The sequence below is a fragment of the Myzus persicae genome, unplaced genomic scaffold (genome assembly GCF_001856785.1).
Source record: "Myzus persicae strain clone G006 unplaced genomic scaffold, MPER_G0061.0, whole genome shotgun sequence".
Taxonomy (NCBI): Eukaryota; Metazoa; Arthropoda; class Insecta; order Hemiptera; family Aphididae; genus Myzus; species Myzus persicae.
The window spans coordinates 34,685-59,888 of NW_019104040.1; the positions used below are offsets into that span (position 1 = coordinate 34,685).

At 28.6% G+C, this 25,204-nt stretch overlaps 2 protein-coding genes across 2 annotated transcripts; both read left to right on the forward strand.

Moving 5' to 3' along the window:
- The first annotated feature begins 1,200 nt into the window (after positions 1 to 1,200).
- LOC111037913 (separin) lies at positions 1,201 to 6,144 on the forward strand. Its single transcript, XM_022320757.1, has 11 exons — positions 1,201 to 1,746; positions 3,527 to 3,650; positions 3,824 to 4,060; positions 4,134 to 4,293; positions 4,399 to 4,517; positions 4,602 to 4,824; positions 4,884 to 5,011; positions 5,075 to 5,248; positions 5,311 to 5,478; positions 5,539 to 5,645; positions 5,813 to 6,144. Exons 1-11 carry the CDS (start codon positions 1,647 to 1,649, stop codon positions 5,962 to 5,964), a joined length of 1,692 nt encoding a protein of 563 aa, XP_022176449.1. The 5' UTR covers positions 1,201 to 1,646; the 3' UTR covers positions 5,965 to 6,144.
- Positions 6,145 to 7,863: 1,719 nt separating this feature from the next.
- On the forward strand, positions 7,864 to 10,208 carry LOC111037912 (suppressor of hairless protein-like). The gene is made up of 2 exons (XM_022320756.1): positions 7,864 to 8,295; positions 8,679 to 10,208. Exon 2 carries the CDS (start codon positions 8,742 to 8,744, stop codon positions 10,140 to 10,142), a length of 1,401 nt encoding a protein of 466 aa, XP_022176448.1. The 5' UTR covers positions 7,864 to 8,295; positions 8,679 to 8,741; the 3' UTR covers positions 10,143 to 10,208.
- The last annotated feature ends 14,996 nt before the right edge of the window (positions 10,209 to 25,204 follow it).

Genomic DNA, 25,204 nt, shown 5'->3' on the forward strand with positions numbered 1-25,204 from the left:
TTACTAATTGAAAATTTAAAGCAAGGTTTTTTATGAGCAGTTCATACTGTAACCAAAATATATAAGCACAGTTTTTTTTATAAATTCTGACGAAATAAAAAATTTAAAAAAGAATAACAATTTTAGTTGTTTTATTGTAAGAAAAAATATTTTTCGCTAGTACTTATTTGAAACTTTTGAAGTAGCTAATTTATTAAAATATTATTATGTAATATATTTCAAATACACCATGGCATTTTCAAATGCAATATTCTCGAAACAAAATTAATTCAACCGATACTGTATTACCAATACTAAAATAAACTACAGCAAAAATAATATCATAACAATATATACTATCACGTGAGACTTATACTCAGTAATATACATATACTAATAACTAATATGGGCTGTATTCGCTCAGAACCATTTTTCGTAAATAATAGTTTTATATTACCTATTTACCTATCATCGAATTCAAATTTAACACATCCATTACAGTGGGGGCGACCCACAGTTGGAACGACACCTAATGTACAGCAATCGAGCTACGAGTCCATGTTTTTTTGGTTGTTTTGATTTTCAATTTGTCCAAAAGGTTATCATAGTATACTCAATTTAAAATTAATTTCCGAAAAGCCAGAGGGCCATATGCCCCAGCTTGCTGCCCCTCCTGGTGCAATGAGAGGCTCCTGAATCTCGGCCTTTAAAATATAATCTCAATGAATCATAGTGCTGAATTGTTTTAATTCCTATCATTGATATAATACTATGGTCTAACTAATATTTATTCCAAACAATTGTTCCAAACTTGGAAAATATATTGCTTAGGTAATAAATATATATTGCCATATTGGGACAAATGCTGAAATGCAATTTTGATTTTGGAATAAACCAACAATTATGTGCCTTCGAACCTTAAATCATAATATATAGAATACAGTCTACAATCATTGAGTATATTATAATGATTATGCTCTAGTATATTAATATTATGATCTAATAATCTAAACTAAAGTCAGACTACTGTTTAAGATCCATTAAATGACCGTGAGTCAGACTAAGTTTTGAACAAAAACATATTGGAAGAATTGACTAGTGGCATAAATAGATTGTGTAACAATTGGTCGTTGGGACAAGAGGCAGTGGCCTATAATCGTGTACTTTAATGACAAGGTTTAAACCATTACTCATTAGGAGGTCAATGGTTTAAACCTTGCTGTAGTGATGCTATCGCCATCCTGCTATCGCGCATGTGGTTATATTATTGTTTATAATATTTTATATTTAAAAATAAATTTAAACCGACTACCAATTACCGGACACGGTAAACAAAACTACAAACCATTAAGTGACGCTTTAATATTAAACTATAAAGTACAGACTTAGGGCTATTAATACGCAAAATTGAAAAGTGAAACAATATAAGTAAACACTGATCACGATTATTATTGTTTACAGTTTAGTTCTTTAATGTATTATTAGATACAGTATTAGATTATTATTACACGTCCATACGTCATTGCGGTCTGTGTAACGCCGACAATTTTGGTTTGTTCACGCTGTTTCTCCAGAAGAAGATCCGCACGTTAGTCACCGGAAGAAATAATCAATGTGAAGAATAGTCGTCTCATTAGTCGGTGCAATAATTTTTCATTCTCGCCACCATGGAACCTGATGCAGTATGCCGGACCGTCCTCAATGAGATCGAAGAATGTTTGTCGCAAATCAAACAAATGCCTTTGCCACCGTTTCCTGTTTACGAGAGTGAGTATCAACCATCTAATCGATCACCTAAGTAGCTAAAACTAAAGGTGTTAGCTGTTAGGTACCTAATAAGTTTTGTAATTATTTATTTGAATGTTAAGGTAGTAAATAATATACCAATCAGTACTTGTCCAATTAGTGTGCTCATTATAGATGATTTAAAATTTAGATTAGTGTTTCTAGGTTTCTCGCTCCCCAGATATCACCTGCTGGTTCTTAATAATAAACTCAGATTGTTAAAAAATAAAAACAAAAATATTTATTTACATTGAATTTAATTGTCAACATGAAGTTCTAAAGAAAAACATTGTGATCTACCTTTAATCCATTATTGATATTAGATTTATTTTATCAACCTACAAAATGGTATCACATTAAAAAGCCATTTTTATACCATTATTTCAAGCGATTTACAGAATTTTACTTTTTTATTTAGATATTGTAAAAGTACATTTTTTATGTAGGGTTCAGACGGTAGATCAAACAATTAGCTTAGACATGGCTGGTGTCTAGATGCTGTTGAGAAAACGTACCATAATGTTTTTGTTTGAATACAAATATGTGTATGACTGCAATTATATCATAAGACAATTTAAGTATTATGTCACTTATTAAATTGTAAAAGTTTATAGATATCATTATACCCATAATACATTACAACCTCATTAATCTAGACTAATTGGGATTCTAGATTGTCTGGATTAAACAAAATAACCTAAGAAATAATCCAAAATACACATTTAGAAATATAGTTAAACAACGTAAATGATAATATAAATAATAAAACTTAGATGTAAGAACACATTACAGGTAAGTTACAGTCAGAACAATGTTCAATAGTGTATTTTTGTGTGTTCTTCATAATCTCCCAATTTCAACTATCTATCTTGACAGATTATCTTCTTTGATTACATTGTTGAGTTATTTTTAATTTTCGAAAGTTATAGTATATGTACAGGGAATTTCTAAAACTATAAATCATGTTATAGCTAATTACACTGCTTGTTATGTAGTTCATAAAGAATTTATGATTTAGTGATCATAAATTAAGTTAAGTTAACATCAATTTTCAATTTTAATATTTATGTATATTTTTTAATAAAACACTTAATAGTATATAAAAAACTATTATACATTAATTGTTACCATCATATTATAAAACTTATAGTACCTATGTAAATTGATAAAAAAATATATTTTAATAAATTGGATAGAATAAATATATTATAAATAATTATACTTACCTATAATTTAATGTCTAATATGTAGGAATACATTTTCTTTCTGAGATTCCATTTTTAAACACTGTTCAGTAAAAAAAACTTATAAGCTTAAGAAATAGATTAGATTAGGTAAATATAAAGGATATTTAGTATAGGTACACACTACACAATATAGTGCAACACAGTCATTCGCGTATCCAGGATATTTGAAAGGAGTATGTTTTAATTTAATATTTAAATACAACTTGGTAGGAGGGCTATTTACCATCTAATATATTTTTGGATTATACTGGTTTATGGTTTGGGTTGTATATAATACTCCTTGCTGGCTACATGCCTGATCACAGTATTAGACCCTACAATGTAGGACCTACTTAATATAAAATAACTGGTTATTCCGATTATTTTTCTGGAAACACTAATAATAATAATTATTAAATGGCTGTATGATTTAATGAAGTTTAACTGCATTAAAGTATAAATTCACTATGGACTAGTAGTACCTACATTGTATATGGTCCATTAGAAATGTATATTAATTTTTTAACTTTTTACAGATACAAATAAAGCTGCTGCTTATATCAGCTATCGTTTAAAAGAGTATGATTCTGTTGCTTATTATCTGTCTGAAGCTCATGGAGGTGGAATCCGTTCAAAACTTTCTTTGATAATGCATCCAGAGTAAGGTTATCCACATTGTTCAACTAATTTTTATTCATTAACATTAAACACTTAAATATATTATGATAAATATTATAATGTGATTCAATTAATAATTTTAAACCTGTTTATGAATTGTTTAATTATTCACTGAGTTGATCAACAATAAGTGCATGCATTTATTTTTATTCTAGTACTGCTAGTAAAAAAGAACTTAATGATTGTTTATCTCTGAACTCGGAATATGTAACCAAAAGATACAATGGTCTTCTGGAACGTTTAAAAGAAATGCCATCTGAATGGACATTAGTACAAATTACTAAAAACTACAATCCCAAAGATGTGGTGACTCCTAGGCCTTCAGATAAACCTGGAGAAGTTGGTGAACTGTTTATATCTAGATATCAGTGTGGTCAAAAACACAAGAATATGTATGATATATTTTTAATTTATTTGAAATTTATATTATTATTGATAATTAATAACTATTTATGACATTTTAAGTAAACCTTTGACAGTAAAAGTGGATAAGGCCAAATCCAGTTTAGGACAAAAGAATATCTTTGAAGTTCTGAAAAAAAGCTTAGAAGATACAAATGACAGACAAAATAAGGATCCGTCAGCTATTCGGAGTTTAAGAGATTCCGCTTCTCAATCAATTAAAGTAAACACACCCTTATTGAAATATCTCCAAATGAGCTTCTAAAATAAGCACAAGCTTATAAATTATTATTAATTGAATTGTTATTAAAATTATTGTTCCCAATAGAGCATTTCACAGGAAATTCATACTAGTTGGATAAAACATTGGGTTTGTATGTTATTGGGCAATTATATTGATGAGAAACTTTCAGCAGAAGTCTATAGTGTTATTGATAATGTCATTGAGTTAGTAATTGTATCTTATCTTTTGAAAATTGTAATTCATGTAAAACAATTCATTTATATATATATATAATATAATATTTTCAGAGAAGAAAATATCACTATAAGTGACAGAGGCAGAATGATTTTATATCAAATAACAAATGCAGTTGTTCATCTGACTAATGATGAAATAAACAGCATTCTTAAAGAAGTCGACTGTTCAACAGAGGAAATGAATAAATTTGAATCTGCTATTAATAAATATAAATTAAATGGTTCTCATTTAATTTTGAAAAAGAGACATTCCGTTTTGCTCATATTAGACGAGGTATGGTATAAGGTGTATTATTTAAAATTTTTATATTTTCTGATTTTCTTGGTTCATAGCATTTAGAATGTTTGCCATGGGAAACAATACCATGTTTGAAAAGACATCCAGTTTCCCGTGTATCATCTGTACATATTGTGCACAGGTTATATCATAAACACAAGGATTCCATTGAAAACGGATTAATGTAATAAAATGAAAAAAATATTTATAAATCATGTATATATTTTAACTGTGCAATTGATTTCAGGAAAATTAAAAACCAAGGATACTACATTTTAAACCCTGATAGATCATTGGTTAATGCTGAAAAAAGAATGTCAATTTTCCTCAAGGAAAGAAATGTGACCTGGGATGGCATTCAAAGTCAAGAGCCTACTTCAGAACAGTTCAGTTCTTTACTTAAAAAAAATAACATACTATTGTAAGTGATCAAATTATGATCATGTTTTGATTTGCTGACCTAACATTATTAATCCTATTTAGGTATTGTGGCCACGGCAATGGAACACAATACTTGCATAGTTTGGATTTAGACAAATTAGATCTACAGTGTATACCTATGTTGTTTGGGTGTTCAAGTGTCAAACATACTGACAAAGGAGGAAGGTCTAATTTTGTAGGTGCTTCTTATGGATATTTAAAAGCTGGCTGGTAATTAATTTCTCAACTATTAACACTTTTAAAATTTTAACAAACTATTTAATTATTTAGTCCCTGTGTCATTGGTATGTTGTGGAATGTAACAAGTTTAGATGCTGACAATGCGGCCAGAGCCATGCTTAATGTTTGGCTACCCGGAAATCCCATTAACCTTCAAGGTGAATTAAAAATATTTTACAATTTAAGTATTATTTAATATTTGATAAATTAATGTTAATAAATTATAATAATAATAATTAATGTAAACTATAAATGTAATATTAGTTTTGTCTCTGTATTTTTAAAAAAAAATGTTTTAATTGAGTTAATTTGAATAATGTTTCAGAGAAATGGCCTAAAGAATTTTTGGATCAACAGGTTTACCACATCGAACGAGAACTCTTACGTACATTAGTGATTGCCAGGAATACTGCGAGAAGTTTTTTCAACTATGCTGCTTTAGTTGCCCGAGGCATACCGGTTATCATGACAGACTGATAATGATCCAGGTGTAATATAATTTATATTTTTAAGTTACCGAAGTTTTTGATGTTTTTTTTTATGCATATTGAATAGTTCAAAGTAATATACTATTAAGTTTAAACCTATTTACACAATCATTAAAATTTGTTAAACTACATTTTTAAGTAATAAATTGTTTATACATTTTTTCTCATATTTTGCTGTGTATGTTTTAAATTTTATATCTAAAATTATAATTACCTACCTACATCTGTTGTGTTACCTACACCTAATTCTATCTAAGACGTAACTATATTATAACTAAGTATGTATATATATATATATATATATATAAAAGCAAAGAGAGAATGTATTCTGAAATAGCTCAACATGAGTCAAATTATTTGAAAAATTTAGTGGTGTATAGAAAATGCTAATATTAACATTCAGTGAAAATTTCATGTCTCCGGGATAATTTTTGTATAGAGTTATATAAAAAATCAAAACTGATTTTCCCGAAAACTGATTATACATACAAATCCTCGTTTTTACTTTGTTTTGACGTCCCAAATTCATTAATTCACTAACCCAAATTCACTTTCCCACCGAAAAAGGTTGAAGTTGAAAATTGAAGCATTATTTTGACCACCTATATTTTACACTGTTTGACATAAAAAAAAATGTAAAATTATGTATTTTTAATTATGAAAACAAAAATGTATACATTTAAAAATAACATAAATATAGGTAATAAAAAATAATAGAAGTATAAAATGAAAATAAAAAATGGTTTTGGTGCTAAAAGTAGGTAGTAATATATTATAAACAGAAGTTTGGATGCCTAGAACTCAAGAGTTAGTTTTTTTTTGTTCTTTAAAAAACAAGTCTAGCGCTTCTGGTTAAACATTTATATCTCTATGAATATTTGGTGAGACTAACCCGTTCAAACGATTTAATCCATACACCGTTCTTACCTTTCTTAGATAATGTTTAAATTCAGAGTTTGGCAAGTTCCTTACAAGAAGAAATTTGTTATATTCTTTGATCATTTCTAAAGAAAAGGAATTCTTTCTGTTCCTTGTTCCTTAAAAAAAAGAACTCGAACCTCTGGAAAATGAACAAGTTCATTTTTCAGTTCCAAATAAAATAAAAATTCTTAAATATAATCATCAATGTTTTTTTTCCATATATATACTTAGGTACTTAACTCTTTAATCATACATACGACTTAACTATAACTTATAAGTACATTTTTAATTTACTATAAAGTTTAAGGCTATGATATTGAATAAGTATATTATTTTTTTATTCATCTATATTTATTATTTTTTAAACAGTATAAATTTATACCATAATAATAATTTAGATACTCCATAACGATAAAAAATGGCAATATACCCACTAAGAAAAAAAATATTTTAATTTAAATTATTTACATATCTGTATTAATGGGGACTCTATAGGAACGAAAAATTTCGTTTTTTTTTCAAGGACAAAAAACTCGTTCATTTTCTCGTTCTTTTTTTATAAAAACGAATTCGTTCTCCCGGAATCCGGTCCTTTTGAAACTTGTTCCCATAGAAAAAGAAGTAATGCTCGTTCCTTCCAAACGCTGGATTTAATATGAACACAAATATTTAAAAACTGCCCAATTTATTAACATATTTGATAGACCAATGGGTGGGGGAGGGCTCTGTCACCACTTAAATCCGCCACTGTATAATACTTAATTCTTACTTTTACTGCTTCTTTTTTTTTTTTTACAAGGCTCTTTAATGACCAATTAGATCTATAAAGTGGAATCGATGAAGTTTTCGGAATATTTTGTGTTGTAAATTGTTATAATAAATAATAATGTTAACATACCCATTATAGGCATAGCCGCGTAAGAAAAAAAACCGCGAATTCGATTATTTCTTTTTAGTTTTTGTTGTTATCGTATTGTGAATTGTGATTATATGTCTTCAGTCTTTCTGATAACAATACTGTTGATCAATCAATCCGCACTCGGTCATCAGTAACTATCTATTGTAGAAGCTATTTAAATTTTTAGTTATTACTTATTACAGCATTGCTGTATTTCTGTATATTGTGTTATTTGTACCCTCTGAGTATCTATTTTCCAACGAATTTAATTATTTCGTTATTATACTTTTCTTACTTATGCCAAACTCGCTTAAAAAATTCATCAACTGTGTCGTTTTTGGTTGCCGAACAATATTCAAATAAATCTAACACTAAGGTGTCACCTACTCGAAACGTTTCATTCCAATATTTTGCATGCTTATGAAATATGAACGGAATGTTTTTACTTTGAATTTCTAGTCAACCATTGAGATATGAATATTGTCGTAGTTAATTTCATTGGTATGTATACGCTTCAAAATGTATTTGTCTTGCAATTTTGAGTTTTAGTTGTTTAATGCTATTGCCTGTTGTATACTAATTGGTTATAGAATATAAAATCGAGTAAATAAATAATTGGTGTGTTGTAAACAGAAAATGCCGAGAATATGTTTCAGGAACCAAAACATGTTTTTCGCATTTATTTAAGTTTTAAAATGCGTTTAATTAATTATTCTGATTCAATTTTAACAATTCATGTATATTTATTATTGTGTGAAAATGATTGATTAAAAGTAATATTGAACAATTTTTGATTATGAATCATATTTTTTATATTTATTTAATTTATGCAATGTGTAGAATTATGTTTTACATGGGTATTTATATTTAATTTTTTTTTTCAGATTTATGATTAGAATTTGAACTATAGTACAGAATCTACAACAGTGGATTTATTTTCTACCAAAATGCCTCATCACTATGGTTTAGAAATGACTACACAGATTCGACCTGAAAAGAAGCTGACAAAAGATGCTATGGAAAGATATTTACTTGATCGCAATGACTTGGTTTTAGTCATCCTTCATGCTAAAGTTGCTCAAAAGTCCTATGGCACTGAAAAACGTTTTTTCTGTCCACCTCCATGTGTGTATCTTTTTGGCAACGGTTGGCAATTACGTCAACAACAGCTACTTAGAGAAGGAGTGACTGAAGCTAATTCTCAAATGAGTGCATTTATTGGCATTGGTAGTGCGGATCAAGATTTGCAACCACTTGATCTCAATAACATTAAACAGTATTGTGCCGCTAAAACATTATTTATATCTGATTCTGACAAACGCAAGCACTTTATGCTTATGGTAAGAATGTTCTACAACAATGGCTATGACATTGGAACTTTCCATAGCAAACGAATCAAAGTAATATCTAAACCTTCAAAAAAAAAACAATCCTTAAAAAACGCAGATTTATGTATAGCTAGTGGTACAAAAGTGGCATTGTTCAATAGGCTTAGATCACAAACAGTGAGCACTCGATATTTACATGTCGAAAACGGAACCTTCCATGCCAGTTCAACACAGTGGGGAGCTTTTATCATTTACTTATTGGATGATGATGAAAGTGAGAGTGACATGTTCAATGTTCGAGATGGTTACATTCATTATGGTAGTACAGTGAAATTAGTGTGCAGTGTTTCTGGAATGGCTTTGCCACGACTAGTCATAAGAAAAGTTGATAAACAAACAGCGTTACTAGAAGCTGATGATCCGGTGTCACAATTGCACAAATGTGCGTTTTATATGAAAGACACTAATCATATGTATTTATGTTTATCCCAAGAGCGTATAACAAACTTTAATGCAACACCATGTCCAAAAGGGCCAAATAAAGAAATGATCAACGATGGAGCTTGTTGGACCATCATAAGTACAGACAAAGCAGAATACCAATTTTATGAAGGAATGGGACCTGTAAATTCACCTATAACACCTGTACCAGTAGTGCACGGTCTTAACACTAATGGTGGAGGTGATGTGGCTATGTTAGAACTGAGTGGAGAAAATTTCACACCACATCTACAAGTATGGTTCGGAAATGTTGAGTCTGAAACTATGTTTCGTTGCCAAGAGAGTATGATTGCAGTTGTACCAGATATCTCTTCATTTAGAGGAGACTGGTCATGGGTGAAACAGCTAACACAAGTACCAGTGTCTTTAGTAAGAAATGATGGTATTATCTATGCTACAGGATTGACTTTTACGTATACTCCTGAACCAGGTCCAAGAAATCGTGTAACACCAGCCGACAAAATAATGCGAACATCTACTTCAAAAAATAATTTTTCGTTATCACATATCATGAGTTGATTACAAAAAGGGTATTTTTAATAGTATTATTTATTCAACAGCCAACAGGGTATATGACTGATAATTGACTGAATGAAACTACAATAACGTTTTTTGACTTTTGATAATAAAGTAGTAGTAAAAATTAGAGATGTTCCGGGTAATAATGTTTTAAAAATTGAACTGAGTGTAGGTTGGGAAAAAATATTTTTGTTATACATGGGATAACCAGGTATTGGAAGGTTACTAAATAGTAAATATGATATTAGGTAGTCGGTCATCAAGTAATTACCGAGTAACTAGAATATCTCTAATAAAACAAATATATTTTCGATTTTTTTTTTTTTGTAATTAATTTTAATATTATTGCTCAAATTTTACTTTATATATTAGTAATATTTATTTTATATATATATATGTACCGGAATCTATGAACTTCTTAAAAACTACTAATTTTTATAGGGTTTTCATAAATGTATTACAAATTGTTCAAAATGTTTGAAGCAAAATTATTTTGTATTTGATTATAATTAATTATATTATTTTGAATTAATAATTTTTATATTTGTTGTAAATATATTATATTAGGCAGCCAACTTAACCATTTGTTATTGTTTACCACAGACAAATTAAAGTTTTTAATTGACCACAATATTTTTATGTACACATTTTAAGAAATAACTTAATATTTCTTGTAAAATATTTAAGTATATTAAATCGGAGTATATGTGTTTTTTAATTTTAGTTAATATTCTGAAAGAATATTTAATTTTAAATTTAAACATTTTTTTGGTAAATTTGTTTTTCCCTATCATTTAAATAAATATAAATTATAATAATTAATAAATAATTATTGAATGTACGTAATTGTCGTGATTGTTGTTCTTGACGGTATGACTGTTAAGGTTTACTGAATAATGTTTTTATACTATGATTATATTAAGGATAGCCGTATAGGATTCACTGCATTGTAATTCTTACACATTATGCATCGAGTTTGTTTAGGTTACCACTTTTATGATAAGTGACGGTAATATATCCATATAGAGCATTAGAGCGGCTCGCTGAAGGAACTCATTATTCTGACAATTCAGAGACAGCTCAGGTCGTAACACTAAGTTCAAATTTTGACAACATTTATTAAATTGAATATTTACAAATTATTTTGTAATTAAAAATGTATAAAATGTTCATCTTATGTAGCTAACGATTGAACATTTAAATCAATGTTAAGTATTTGTTTCTATAACTAAAAATTTAATTATGTAATAATGTAATATGTATATAAATACAGTTTTTTAATAATTATTTTAAGTTCAAATTTGGACTAAATTACATACTTCAACCGAGGATAACGATTTTTGTTGTAATTTAAAAAAACAAATACCTAACCGTAGGTACTGGAAATGTATATACTTACAATTTTTATTTTATCATTTCCCGTACTTTATACAGTTTTAGAAATATTTTGACTCTTATTGAACTGTTAACCGACTTTTTATTTTATTTATTGATTAATCGCTTGATAATAAATACGTTTACTCGACCCCACGTCGCCTCGCCAGTCGCCTTGTCTGCTGGCCAGGGGGCCGCTGACTTTTGGACGCCTTCACTTCGGAGAGCAACAACTCCTCTGATGCCTCTTCGGAAAACGTAAAACCGTTTTGCATGGTAGTATTAACTATCTTGTATTAAAAACAATTTAAAATTCACAGGGGTAAAACTTCTATTTGATCGTAATGCATAGTAATATATAGCCATGTAGGTATATTATACACTGACAGGCAGGAGGGTTACAACCATCGAGTGGAGACTAACAGTATCGTATATTGTAATACTAAGCACAAGCATGATAATAGCTAAGAAACTTATCATTCGAATTTTGAATCAGGTACCTACACCAACAATATTTGAAAATAATGTGCACTAAATAAATTACAGTCAAAGGGGGGGGGGGGTCTAATTTGGAAAAATATTTTGTAACGCCACAGGACACTTTAAGTGGTGCCAAAAAATTCAAGAATTTGAATAAGTTGCCATTGTGTATATTTAAAAATTCAAAATATCAAAATTTGAATAAATTCAGCGTTGAAGGAAAAAATTGGAGTGAGCACTGAGCATGTTTGGCGAATCACCCTCATGTATAATTTAATATTATATTACATTGCATTTTGTTTATGATTATTTAAACTTTGTGCTAACAATGAATTTTTACATTTCGATAAGACAATTTATTTTACATACGATATTGTATTGTGATATTTGGAAAGCTAGGCAAGTTAATGATATTTTTTAACTCAGTTAAGTTAAATTAAAACCTAAATAAAGTTAATAGTTATATTGACTATATATAGTTATACATTGACTATATTATAAATAATCTGTAATGTTCGTTGTACAGTTGTTGCAAATAAGTACTGATAATTGACTACTGAAAATGCTTTGACACGGAGCTATATAGGTATGTCTTAAACACTTACACTACTCGTGGGAACAAGATTTTTACAGTTTTTGTAAATCAGGAATGTATCTAGATTTTTAATTTATATTCGATAGTTGATTGTTAAACTCTTATTTCTATTTTTCAATTTTATTATACAAAAACATGCAAAATAAAATGTTGTATTTGAATGATTATAATATGCCTTGAATCGAATTTGTACCTCACTTATTTTTAATTCAGATTCCGAAATGAAACTACGAAAAATCATTTTATTTGAACCTCTTTCGAGGATGAAATTTTACCTAATAAGTGCTTAAAATCTAGATTATAAAAAACAATTATTTAGAAGCTAGCTACAAAATTGGTAACCACTTTCCACTGAATTGTACATAATATATAGGTATATAGCCCGAGTCAAGTGTATATTAATATATTCTACAGATAATTACAATTATATTAATATATAAAATATAAATAAATACAGTTAATAATTCATCATTTTATCAAATCCAAAATATTTTTGAAGGTAAGTACTACGTATATTATTATTTTGCCAAGATATTTAATATCTATAACGATAATACATACATCTAATAGGCCAGAACCGTCCTTAGGTATGGGCCAGCGAACCAGAGCCTCGCATATTTGTATCACATTTTTGGCCTTACTTTAAAAAAAATTGTTTGCTTTGGGCGGCTTGGCCTTGCTTTGTCTTAAGAGCGACTCTGATAATTGTAAATAACAATTTATTGAATCTAATATCATGTAAGATAACAGTTTGTACATAATTTTGAATAATATTACAGCAAACCGTCAAATATTTAATTACAAATATTTAATTGTAAAAATGTTGCTAAAATTCACACAACTATTCAACTATTGTAAACCTTAAACTTATAATTTATGAACGTACCTTAAATGATTTTGATGATATGATAATAGTTTCTATTTATCAGCAACCTTTTACAGCAACTTTTTAAAACCGTCGGATACAAACTTGATTAATCTGAATTTTCACTTCGGTTTTTGGCAGTATTTTTTGTATTAAAAGATAATATTACTTAACACGGCGTAGTGTAAAGGCAAAAGAGGTACATGACTGCGTTGGGGAATAACTTTTAATTATTATATTATAAAAAATATTTATTTCGTATAGTTATTTTAATTCCATTTGTTTTACTAAGATGTATTATACCAGTTATTATACCTTAAAAATAATATACAAGGCTTAGCTTGGGCTTTGGAGTTTCAAAAACTATTGATTTTAAATTACCCTAATATAAGAATAGATTAGTTGATTAGTTATAAAATATCTGACTTGTACCCTAATACGATAGTTCATAAAATCTGTAATCATTGGACTACTAAAATATTTAATCATGCTTTGAACCTATTGAAGAACAAATTTTTGTATAAGAATGAGTTTCTTAATATTTTAAACCATACTGACAGGTAAATTTAAACGAAGGACAGGAATATTTTAGTATATGATACTCATAATTTTTTAAGACAATCATATTTAAAAAAACGATTAAAGTACTTGAAAACTTTGTACAACTGATTAATTAATAAAACATAATAATATTTATGTTTAGTACTTGGTGGTCATCAGTTAAAATTGATTTAAAAATATTATGTGTTAGTAATAGTAAATAGTATTAGTAAATAGTATGTACTAAGATGAATATACGTACTTTGATTGTAAAATATTTAAAATAAAATCTTCGTATTGGTAAACACGATGATTTTTGAAACATAATAATTTTGTTTTTTTTTGCTGATAGTAGTAGGTGTCAAAGTTAGAAATTGGATTTGTATGTATGTATGTATGTATGTATGTATGTATGTATGTATGTATGCATGTATGTATGTATGTATGTATGTATGTATGTATGTATTATGTATGTATGCATGTATGTATGTATATATGCACATTTTTTTTTTGGTTGATCTTTATGTAATCTATAAATCAGTTGGAAATACGTTTCTTAAATGTTTTCAAATAAAAAATGAATTTATTTAGTGACATAATATTTTAGAACATTTCCATAAATTATTTATTAATTTTAAGATTTTTAAGTCTTATTTCGTATTTTTAGTGCATTTAATATTATGATAAATATTGTAAAAATTGTAAAAATGTTCATGTTCAGCCGAAACCCAACACTGGCCAACACCGCAGTTTAATAAGCGTTAATTAATTGATTTCTCAATGAGACAAATGACACCATGTGTCGCATACGGCACATTCTAAACGATTATTAAAATATTCGTCTCGTATACTGTTGAACACAGGAACACGGGAACGAAGCGGAATGCATTTACCGAATAATTATACATAATATGCAATCCACCAGTGATGCAGATATCATTACCTAAAATATACAGCATAGAGTAATTATTTGCAGTTTACACAAATTGAGCATCAATTATAAATACATCACAGATACTCGTAAACAGGTGACTACACCATGAACATTGTATATTTTACAATCATCCGAGTTGTAATTATTTAATCGCATATAGTAGAATAATATGTACGTGATACGGTGAATTAATGGGTACAGGTATAAGATCTTAAAAAAAGTTGACAGTTCTTGTAACATTAAGTTTTGTATTGAAATGGATTCTAAAAATAACATGTATTTATTATTCTATTACATAGGTACATTAAACTTATTATAAGCAAGTTTTAACGAGACCAACCAAAGGAAACCATTTTTTTTTCTATTTCTCATAATATACAGTCATTGTATGCCGTTACATTCACACAGTTTAGAATGTAATAATAATTTGCCAATCATCTGAATATAATCTTTTACAAGCAGTACTTTAATTTATTCGGATCATTAAAATTTGTAAAACCAGATTATGTTATAACATTTGTCTCGTTATAATAATATGTAGTTCATAAATTGTTTTAAATAATTTATTGCCTTAAATATTATACATATTAAATAATAAAAATGCCTTTATCACAATAGTCAAATAGATAACCATACTTAGATAAGTTAATAATTTGCTTATTTTGAATTTTACCTACCCGGGGCACTTATAAAATTCAGCATAATTTTTACCCCTCTCCTCTAGTGTTACCCATCCCCTCACACAGTAAAAATTATTTATATTGAAAAGTATAAAAACCTTACTTGTTACTAGTTATTTGCATTTTTGTATAAACTATATATAATATAATGACGCAACTATACATTTTGCTTACTCTTACATCACTGTTTCAGTAAACATGATAGATAAATTTATTTATACTCATTTATATAAATAAATATTATTATTTAAATATTAGACGTATTCTTTGTCAAAACGTTGATAAAACTGTAGAACAACAAAATGTTTCATAATAATTATTATTATGTTTTTATTGAAACAATATTTGATATACTTAGAATCTATATTTATATTTTAAACGATAAGCAAATTTGATGAGATTTGATTGCTGGAAAGGGAAGTCGTCTAATGGCGGCGCCTTATGATCATAATTAGGGCAGAGGATTTGTAGCATTTGCTGCATAATTGTTTGGCACGATACAAAAATAGCAGTGAAAGAAACAAATACGTTTCATGCTGAAACAAAGCTAGTTTTGAAATTTTTCTATACGTTAAGACCCATATTTTCAATAATTTATCATTTTATCAATAATTTTATTGTTATCAATCGTACGCCTATGTCTTATAGGACTGTTTGAACTATCGTAGTCTATGAAAATTTGAAAAAACCTATGGCAGGACCCTTCGTAATGGAAAAACTGCCTAATGTGATACAGGGAATATCGTCCGGTCAAAGCACATCAGTTTTATCTATACCCGTCAAAACGCATAGTGTGGGTAGGCTATACTATTATATAATTTCATAAAATATATTTTCAATATATTAATGTATTATTATAATGATAAAAGTGTTGTGTTAAAATTTTTAGAGTAACAAGTTACAACAATCTAATAAATACACCAGGGCTGCGTTCTGTGTAATGCCGTAATCAGTTTTACAAGAAATTATTCAAATAAAAAAAAATTCAAGAGAATACCCAGTTGTACACTTCAGTTGCACAAATTTTTAAATTTCCCTCTACTAATCAACATAAAAAAGCTTACATATTTTTAAATTATAATAATGATTATAGTTGGTTAAATGTAAACATTAAACAAATCCAAAGTTATACCGTTCTGACCTATTTTAAGAGCTAACCCCTTCCCCCCCCGGCAATAGCCACCGAGTCTATAAAAGTATAAAATGTTGATTGCTTAAGTGACACAAATGCATTCATTTTGTAATGAATTCGATTCGGTGAGATCAACAAATCTTTTCTCAGCATAAAATAATTCTCGGAATAAAATACTAAATGTTCCATACAAACACGTGCACTATGGTCACTCCAATATCAATGCTACCTATTTTATGACTCTAATTTAATATAACTCATATTATAAGAAATTTGTAAGCACTGCAAATATAGCATTTTAGATTGCACCTAAAAAAATATTTTACAATGTAAAACGAGAAGTTTAGTAAGAAATTACTTCGAATCATAAAAAAAAATCTTATTAAATTAATTATTGAATGACTAATATTACTGTCTTAATGACTCTTAACGACATAATCGTTTTAGAAACCATTAAATCGGGGAAACAAATTAAATCACACTATCTGATTGGGTTTACTGTGCATAAGCACGCGCGGATACATAAGAAACAACGTAGGTACTTATGTATATTATGATTCCTTGATGAGTAGCTATAAATTATGTGTTTACACTTTACACCAAAATCCAACAGAAATAATATATACCAAGGTATGTACTATAAATTCACATCGAGACGTACTGCACTCTAAACCTGTAGTGTTCTGAACAATCCGAACCCATGACATAATATCGATTTTAACTCTGTTGTCGTATTAATAATTTAAAATGCAGAGTTACAAAAAACGACAATCCAGCCACATCAGGTTTTCACCATATTCATATAATAAAGATAATAATAAGGTCATACGGACTGAGCGTACAGAGATAAGTTCAACTACAACGATGACAACGTTTTTAGAAAAAGACAGCTTACACGTAACATTGACACATTGGGACTATCTATGTATGTACAGGCTATTGGTTAAAATATCCTTTTAATAATATTGCCATTTTAACCTATATAACAAGGTATATGGGTAACGAGCTGCAGTCTATGTACAATGTACGTTAATATTAGACCTATGGTTTAAGTGAACATATTTTGGACCACGCTTAAACCTGAGCAAGAAGGCGTGAAAAGTTTTAATACGAACTAAAAGAAAAATTGTGAAAATTGCAATGTGGGGGTGGGGTCCGGACATGTACGTCATATTGTTACTTTGCATTTTCAAGGCTAAGCTGTGTAAGTATGACGCATTTTCCTAACGTGATACCTAAACTTACTATATATTTCTGCTCTCCGATAGTAGATATAGTATAAGATATAATTTATTACTTTTCGCAAGTGGCCGCGATAAGCTGCGAGGCCACATTCGTATTTTTGGCACACCCTAGGGAAATTGTTTTTTTTTTTCACAGATCCTCTGCGTTTCGTAGCCCAATACTATCACAGCGGTTGCTCTACCACATAGGACATACCAGCCAAGTGTCAATAGATATAATAAACATCGAATCACGTCGCTTATAATAGTAATATTACATTTTTTATTTAACAAAATTATAATAATTATAATAATAAATATACCTTTTGCAATGATCAATTTAGTTAAAATAAATAATAGATATTATGGGAATTATGTATACCAAAAGCCCTTGTCATAGTTTCTACATATTATATGAATGTCCTATGGTGTAAAGAGTGGAATTTTTCTTCATCATTTAATTTTTGCAGAAGCCTTAATACCTAACTAAATGCTGCGTGAACTTTGCAGACTTTGTCTTATATGATAAAAATCATATCATTAATTGCACTTCAAGATCGCAAATTTTTTTCTATACCATTGCATTGAAGTTGAGAAAATACCATGGTATAATTCAGTAATGAGCTTTTATTGTCATTTGACTTAAAAAAAAAAAATTAACTTACTCTGTTTTAATTCTACGGTACAAATGTTAAGAATGTGTTAAATATTTATCGACGGTTGTTGATACACTTTGGGGATAAATTATTTTATACAAAGATCAAATTTCAACAAAATATGTTTAAAAATACCTAAACAATTTTAATATTTTCCACAGTGTAAAACTAAAGGCCAAGTTAATATAATTGTGCTTGTTATATTTGGAATAATTCTCAGAATATAATAATTCGGAAATGTATTTAAATAAAAAAAATAAAAAAACAGGTCACTTCGTAGGTAATAATAATTATATTATATTCATTAAAGCTGTCACAGTGTCACGCTTTATTAACTTTTATTGCCGAGTTTTTAACTTCTCAACTGAGACTCAACGCAAACTTAATGCATTCACAACATAAATCATAATACGTACCTGCCTCAAAATCGATGCATTAAATTATTACGATAAAAATGTCTATTAGATTTTAATAATTATTCCATGTTAGCTGGTAAGGCAGTATTTCCGTTTTATTTTCGAGCATATAATTTTTAGATTATTGATTAAATATAATATACCTATTATGTTACTTAGTAACAACTATAAAACGTTGTGAGTCTCTGGTATATCAGTGACAGATTAATACCAAATGTCGAATTTAATATTAATAACTAGGCAACACACTTGACGAGTACAGCCGAGTACAATTTAATGTTTATTGAAAAAAATCTTGATTTTTTACTTGGTAGCACTTGGTACGCTGATTAATACTCTTGTATGTATATGGGTGGTTTTCTTATAAATTTGGGAAGTAATCAAAAATAGTTATTTCTACATCATATACGTTGCGGTGGGATCCCGTAATAATACAGAACGAATATTATAAGAGAGAAGCGTATGATGTATTTGTTGACTCTTATTGAATTCAAAGACATCGCCGATCTAGTTTTTAATCTACTATACTACCAGCTAATTTCTGTAGGTACCATATAATATTTGCTTTTCTTCTTATAATTTTGTAGGTATAATAAGATAATAGGTATTAATAGTAATAATAGTTTAATGTTTAATGTACCATTGTACCATAAAATTTCATTAAAACCAGGATGCACTACCGATTTATTATTAAACTATTATAGTCTATTATAGTCATATACAGTCATAAGTTTTTAATTTATATCGCTCTTACTACAATGAACGAGTGCCTAAGAGTATTGCAATCTACAATACAGTATATTCTTGGGGAGGAGGGAGAAGGAGTTGAGTAACCCCCTAACCCCAAAAAAAGGTCACGATTATTATGTATAAATTACATTTTATTAATATGGACACAAAAGACCTAGGTTTGACTATTGTTTTATTATTTATTAATTAGGTAGCACTTATGTATTTATTATAGTTTCGTCTTTCCATAATAATGGGTTATCACTTGTCATAAACGTGTAGATATTGTGGACTGTGATAAATATCATATGGTGTCAAATGTCCCAGTTTCATAGTGGGTTTATAGGTTCTAGTCGTTGACTTCGAAAAGTCATCAAAAATCTCTATTTGAATTCATACGTAATATGAAATTTTTGAAATTTATAGCTCGGTCCAATGAATATAGGACCAATGTCGAATAAACCATTGGTGAAAACCAGTAGCTTAGATGGAGCTCAATCAGGGGAGGCAATACTATAAAATACTATATTATTTAATTGCTTTTGTTATAGGCAATAACCGTGATTAAAACGGGCATGGACCAGTTGCGCCTAAAACAATATTTGTATTTTAGGTCAGTATACCAATTGCGCTACTTATATTGTAGGTTCCTTATTTTTGCATGGGCATATGTAAGTTACTACACGGCGGAAAAAGTTACATATGAATATACACAGTAAATGTGCAACTTTTAACCTTTATTTTAGTCCAAAAACAGTCGTTGCCGATTTTGAACAAGCTATTCATTTTGTTGTTTAAAAAGTTTGGCCTTCAATAACTCTGGTAGGTTGTAGGTTTCATTTCACACAAGCTTAGTGGAGGAATATCCAAAGATATGGACTATAAGCTGAGTATAAAAACATAGATTCTGAAATAGGAAAATGGCTACATTTAATTTTTGGCTTGTCACTTTTTCCACACTATGAAGTGGAGGATGTTTTTATAAATGAATTAATGACAATTTAGCCAACGAATTCAAATGTTACTAAATTCACTGACTATATCGTTGAAAATGATATATCATCAACCTCTACATTCCCTCCCATACTGTGGGCATCGAATACAATAAGCTTTGAACGTACGTAACCTAACCTAACCAATGCATGTGAAGGTTTTCATCACATTTTTATTCCTCACATCCAAATATTTTTGTCTTTCTAAAAGCAATTATAGAAACACAAACCAACACTTACCTATACTGCAATAAACAGTACTGAAGAAGATAAATATACACCAAACCGAGCGTATTTAGTGAAAAAAGTGGCCATAGAATATTAGAATCTATTATTGAGAAATACAAATCCGGAAAAATTACTTGCAAAGAATTTTTAAAACCAGTTTCTTATTATTACAGTAAAATATAAAAAACATTAAATGGAAACATAAATTGTAATTATATTTTTATATTTTTATGTATATTAATTATGTATTATTGACTTGTATCTATGTGTATAATTTGGTATAGATTTATATTGTACAATTATTATTAATATTAACGTTTATTGTAAAAATAATATAAACCCTGAAAACAACTGAGCGCAATTGGTCTATCAACCCAAAAAAAGACATAGCGCAATTGGCATATCGACCCAAAAAATACAGAGCGCAATTGGTATATCGACCCAAAAAAGACAGAGAGCAATTAGTATATTAAAAGGTCATTTTAAGCGCAATTGGTAAACTCCCATTAAAACATCACAAACAAAAAATTTCCGAGGGGACCATCCACCCTCCCTCTGCAACTACGCCTCTGGTGCAAACACTGAACTGTACATACCATTGCAACAATAAGATCCTTGGTATTAAGGAGTTCTGAATATGGACATTAATGTATCATATCATATAAATACTAGATAATGTATTGGAATTATCATGTTAAATAGATTATTTAGTCAGCTTAAGAGTCGTTTCAAATTTAGAATAAAGGTTAGGTTGCAATCAATAATAAATGTATTTTTAATAAAAATAAGGAAATATTTAATAATATATATAATATCTTTATTATGCAATTTTTTTTTAATTCCCCAAAAAATTATACTTCGCACCCGGTTTCTCTGAGTTCAAGGTACCCGGTCTGCGTATTGTTCTATACATCTGTTATCTTTCATTGGCGAACACTTAACGCCAATACATAAAACTTCTTATACAACACAGTTCATTTGGAAATCTCGACGCCTATGATATATTATTGATAAACAGTTTGTAATCGCACCCGGCGTTTTATGTGTGTAACGAACCGAATGGAACGGAATACGTCTGTATAAATCGGGTTGGGCCTTTTTTAATGCAACAGCAAACCTATTCTTTCTTGCCCTGAGAAAAAAATGACCTTTTGTTTATTTTTCTCGACGTTTTCCGTTTGGCGTTGTAGTGCCGACAGACCCGCGCATTTGACACGACCAACACAGTATAGACGTGACATGACAACGCTTTAAGTGCGGACTAGGACGGACTGTGTATTGTAATGTGTCGCTTAAATATACTACAACAGCGGGCGTGTTGTGGGAAAGCAAAACAAAAAAGCAGCAAAGCCTTGTCGTCGCTGCGACTGAAGTGTCTGTTTTCATTGGCGAAATACTGCTATTATTACGTTGGAGAATATTCATACATTCTACATTAGGGTACTTCAGCAGCTGGAAGCCGGAAGAAAAATCGACGATAAATCCGAAAAATGTACCAACAGTGCTACAATGACAGGATTATTATACTAAAACATTTATTTTCATGGTTAATTTGTCTATTTTTAAGAACATTTGTTTCTTTTCTTTCCTATTATACAGGTACATAAAATTTCTGAAAAAAAAGGTTTTAGAATTTTTTAAATAAATGTTTAAAAAATAATATAAAGTTAATCGACTCATTTTTATCGGAGGCGCCAACGGTCATGTAATACCGAGATTATTATAAATAAAAGTATAATAATGGGAACGGACTGGTTGGCATCAATAAGTTTGCACATGAGATTATAATATTTTAAGGAGGACCTAACTTGAGTGGTTCAAAGGGGTCCCTCTATACATCGCACAAGTGAGAGCTATAGTTATTACACGCATACAGTTTTCTAACATTTAAAATAGGTATAGATATAACTACTACCTATTTTATTATTGTTTACAATATTTTTAGCTAAAAAACTATAAAAAAAAAATTCACAATAATATTAATATAGTGTTATTACTTATTTAAGATTTACTAAAAAATAGTAGTTTAGTATCTATATAATATTTTAAGTTATGTAGGAGCATTATAATTAATTTCGATAGTGGAGAAAATCTAATAATAAAATGGTCGATAGGTAATTGATTATTATATCTAATTATTATACATTTATTTTTAATTTCATATTTGTTCTTGAATACTATTTAGCTTTTTCTAAATAATACATCTATTATACTTACATAGGTACTTATTGAAATGTAAATAGCCAATAAATAATTTTTAAACAATAATTTTGCCACTATTCTCATATTTAGATACAAACAAAAAATATGTATTTACAGGTTGCTTTGATGTTTGGTATTAATCCCAAACAAATTTATCTTAAAGTAGCATTATATTAGAATTCAGAATATAAACATTATGACATAATTATTTTGCTAAGTATAAGTACAAACAAGATTCGTCTCGCCGAAATGAGCCCAGACAGGAAAACCTCCGACTAATATGTAATATTTTAAAGGTAAAATGATATAAAACGATTATAGTATAATACAATACAAAATATTATTAATAATAATAATAATAATAATAACATCAACGATATAGGTAAGTAATAAGTCTGTTCATAATATCTGGTCACTGTGCATGCTTTTTGTCGAAAATGTTTTTACACTGCGTTCAGACTGTTATATTTTAGATTCTGAGAGTAGCGGTGAATGTATCGATTTTACAATAATAAGTGTTATTATTATTTTAAATGTTGGGGATCGGTTCAGGTAGAAAATTGACTCTACAATGGGTACTCTGGGGAATCTAAAGTAAAAAGACTCTAATACTTTTCAAAATTACCAGAAAAAAAATCAATACATGGTAATATATTTCAAATATTTAGATTCTTTTTGAGCTGTATGTTATAGACATTTGACATTTTCAAATTTTACAAATTTTTTTTTCATAAATGTCGATAAAAAGCTTGGAAATGTAATTCAAGATTCTTCATAAGTTGTTATTATAACTATTTATTATTATAAAAACATAAATGATACATGGTCAAATTTTTTTTATAATCATTTGAAGTTCAAATTTTGTCAAAATCACGAACAAATTACTTTGCAGTTAATAAATGTATACAATTTTCAACTGTTTGGGTTGGCCAATTTAAACAAGGTTTCTCATAAATAGTTCATACTGTTTAATCAAAAACTCTAAAAGTATACAAACAGAATTTTTTGTAGTTGTTTTAAGTTAAAATTGGGATGAAATTAAATATTTAAACGAATTTGATTTATTTGTTTTGTTTATTTAACCTTTAAAATATTGCCTTGTCCATGAAAATGAATCACTCCGCATGAAAATATGGTGTAATATGGAGTAAGACGTTCAATATAGTTTTCAAACGATATTAAAAAATAGTAGTATAAATGTTTAATACAGACGATTAGACGAATTATTACCAAACCTCTTTCGTGTTTTTTTAATCAGTTTTTTATTTTGTTTGTGGAAACGGAACAATAAAATCGTTTTCAAACGAGGTTTTTGAATCAATTAAATCGAATAGAAGGCCTCACGAACCGGAGTTATTGCGTTTTACTCTTACTGAATAGCCATTCAAGCTAATAATAATAATTCGGCCTTTTGTGTTACGAGCGTACAAATGAATATGAATTACGTTTCAGGCATAATTAGTTCCACTTAATTTATATATTATTATATATTTTTGGTTAGGAATGATAAATGAAAATTTAAGTTTATCGCAATTCGCATTTCGCTATTATAATATACAAAAGCTCACAATTTATTCAAACGAAACGAAAAAAAAAACGTTAGTTTTTAAGTTATTTAATAATTAGTAATTATAAGTTTCATTAGTTATTAAGTTTGTTAATTCTTATACACAACACACACACTATACATACTAAGTAGACATTACTAGTTACTAGTAGAGTTCAACAGAAATTCGAAGCGTATATAACTTTCTTTTCAACAATCATACCTGGTATAAAGTGCAATATTATTAGACGATGAGTGCATTAGTATAAAATATTAAAACACAAAATTTAATGTTTTCACATCGCTCTTTTGAAACTGCTTTTTAATAAAATATCGAAAACATAATACGTATATAGGTTATTGAATGCATTTAAATTATACGGACAGCCAATTTGTTTATTTATTTATTGCCTATTCAATATATGTATCGGATTCAGGCATCGATTCAATAATCATTTCACCTATATATT

Coding starts and splice junctions, on each gene's coding strand:
- LOC111037912 (XM_022320756.1), top strand. CDS start 8,742: ATGCCTCATCACTATGGTTTAGAAATGACTACACAGATTCGACCTGAA.
- LOC111037913 (XM_022320757.1), top strand. CDS start 1,647: ATGGAACCTGATGCAGTATGCCGGACCGTCCTCAATGAGATCGAAGAA. Junction 4,061..4,133: donor GGTCAAAAACACAAGAATAT/GTATGATATATT, acceptor TGACATTTTAAG/TAAACCTTTGACAGTAAAAG. Junction 4,825..4,883: donor TTTTGCTCATATTAGACGAG/GTATGGTATAAG, acceptor CTTGGTTCATAG/CATTTAGAATGTTTGCCATG.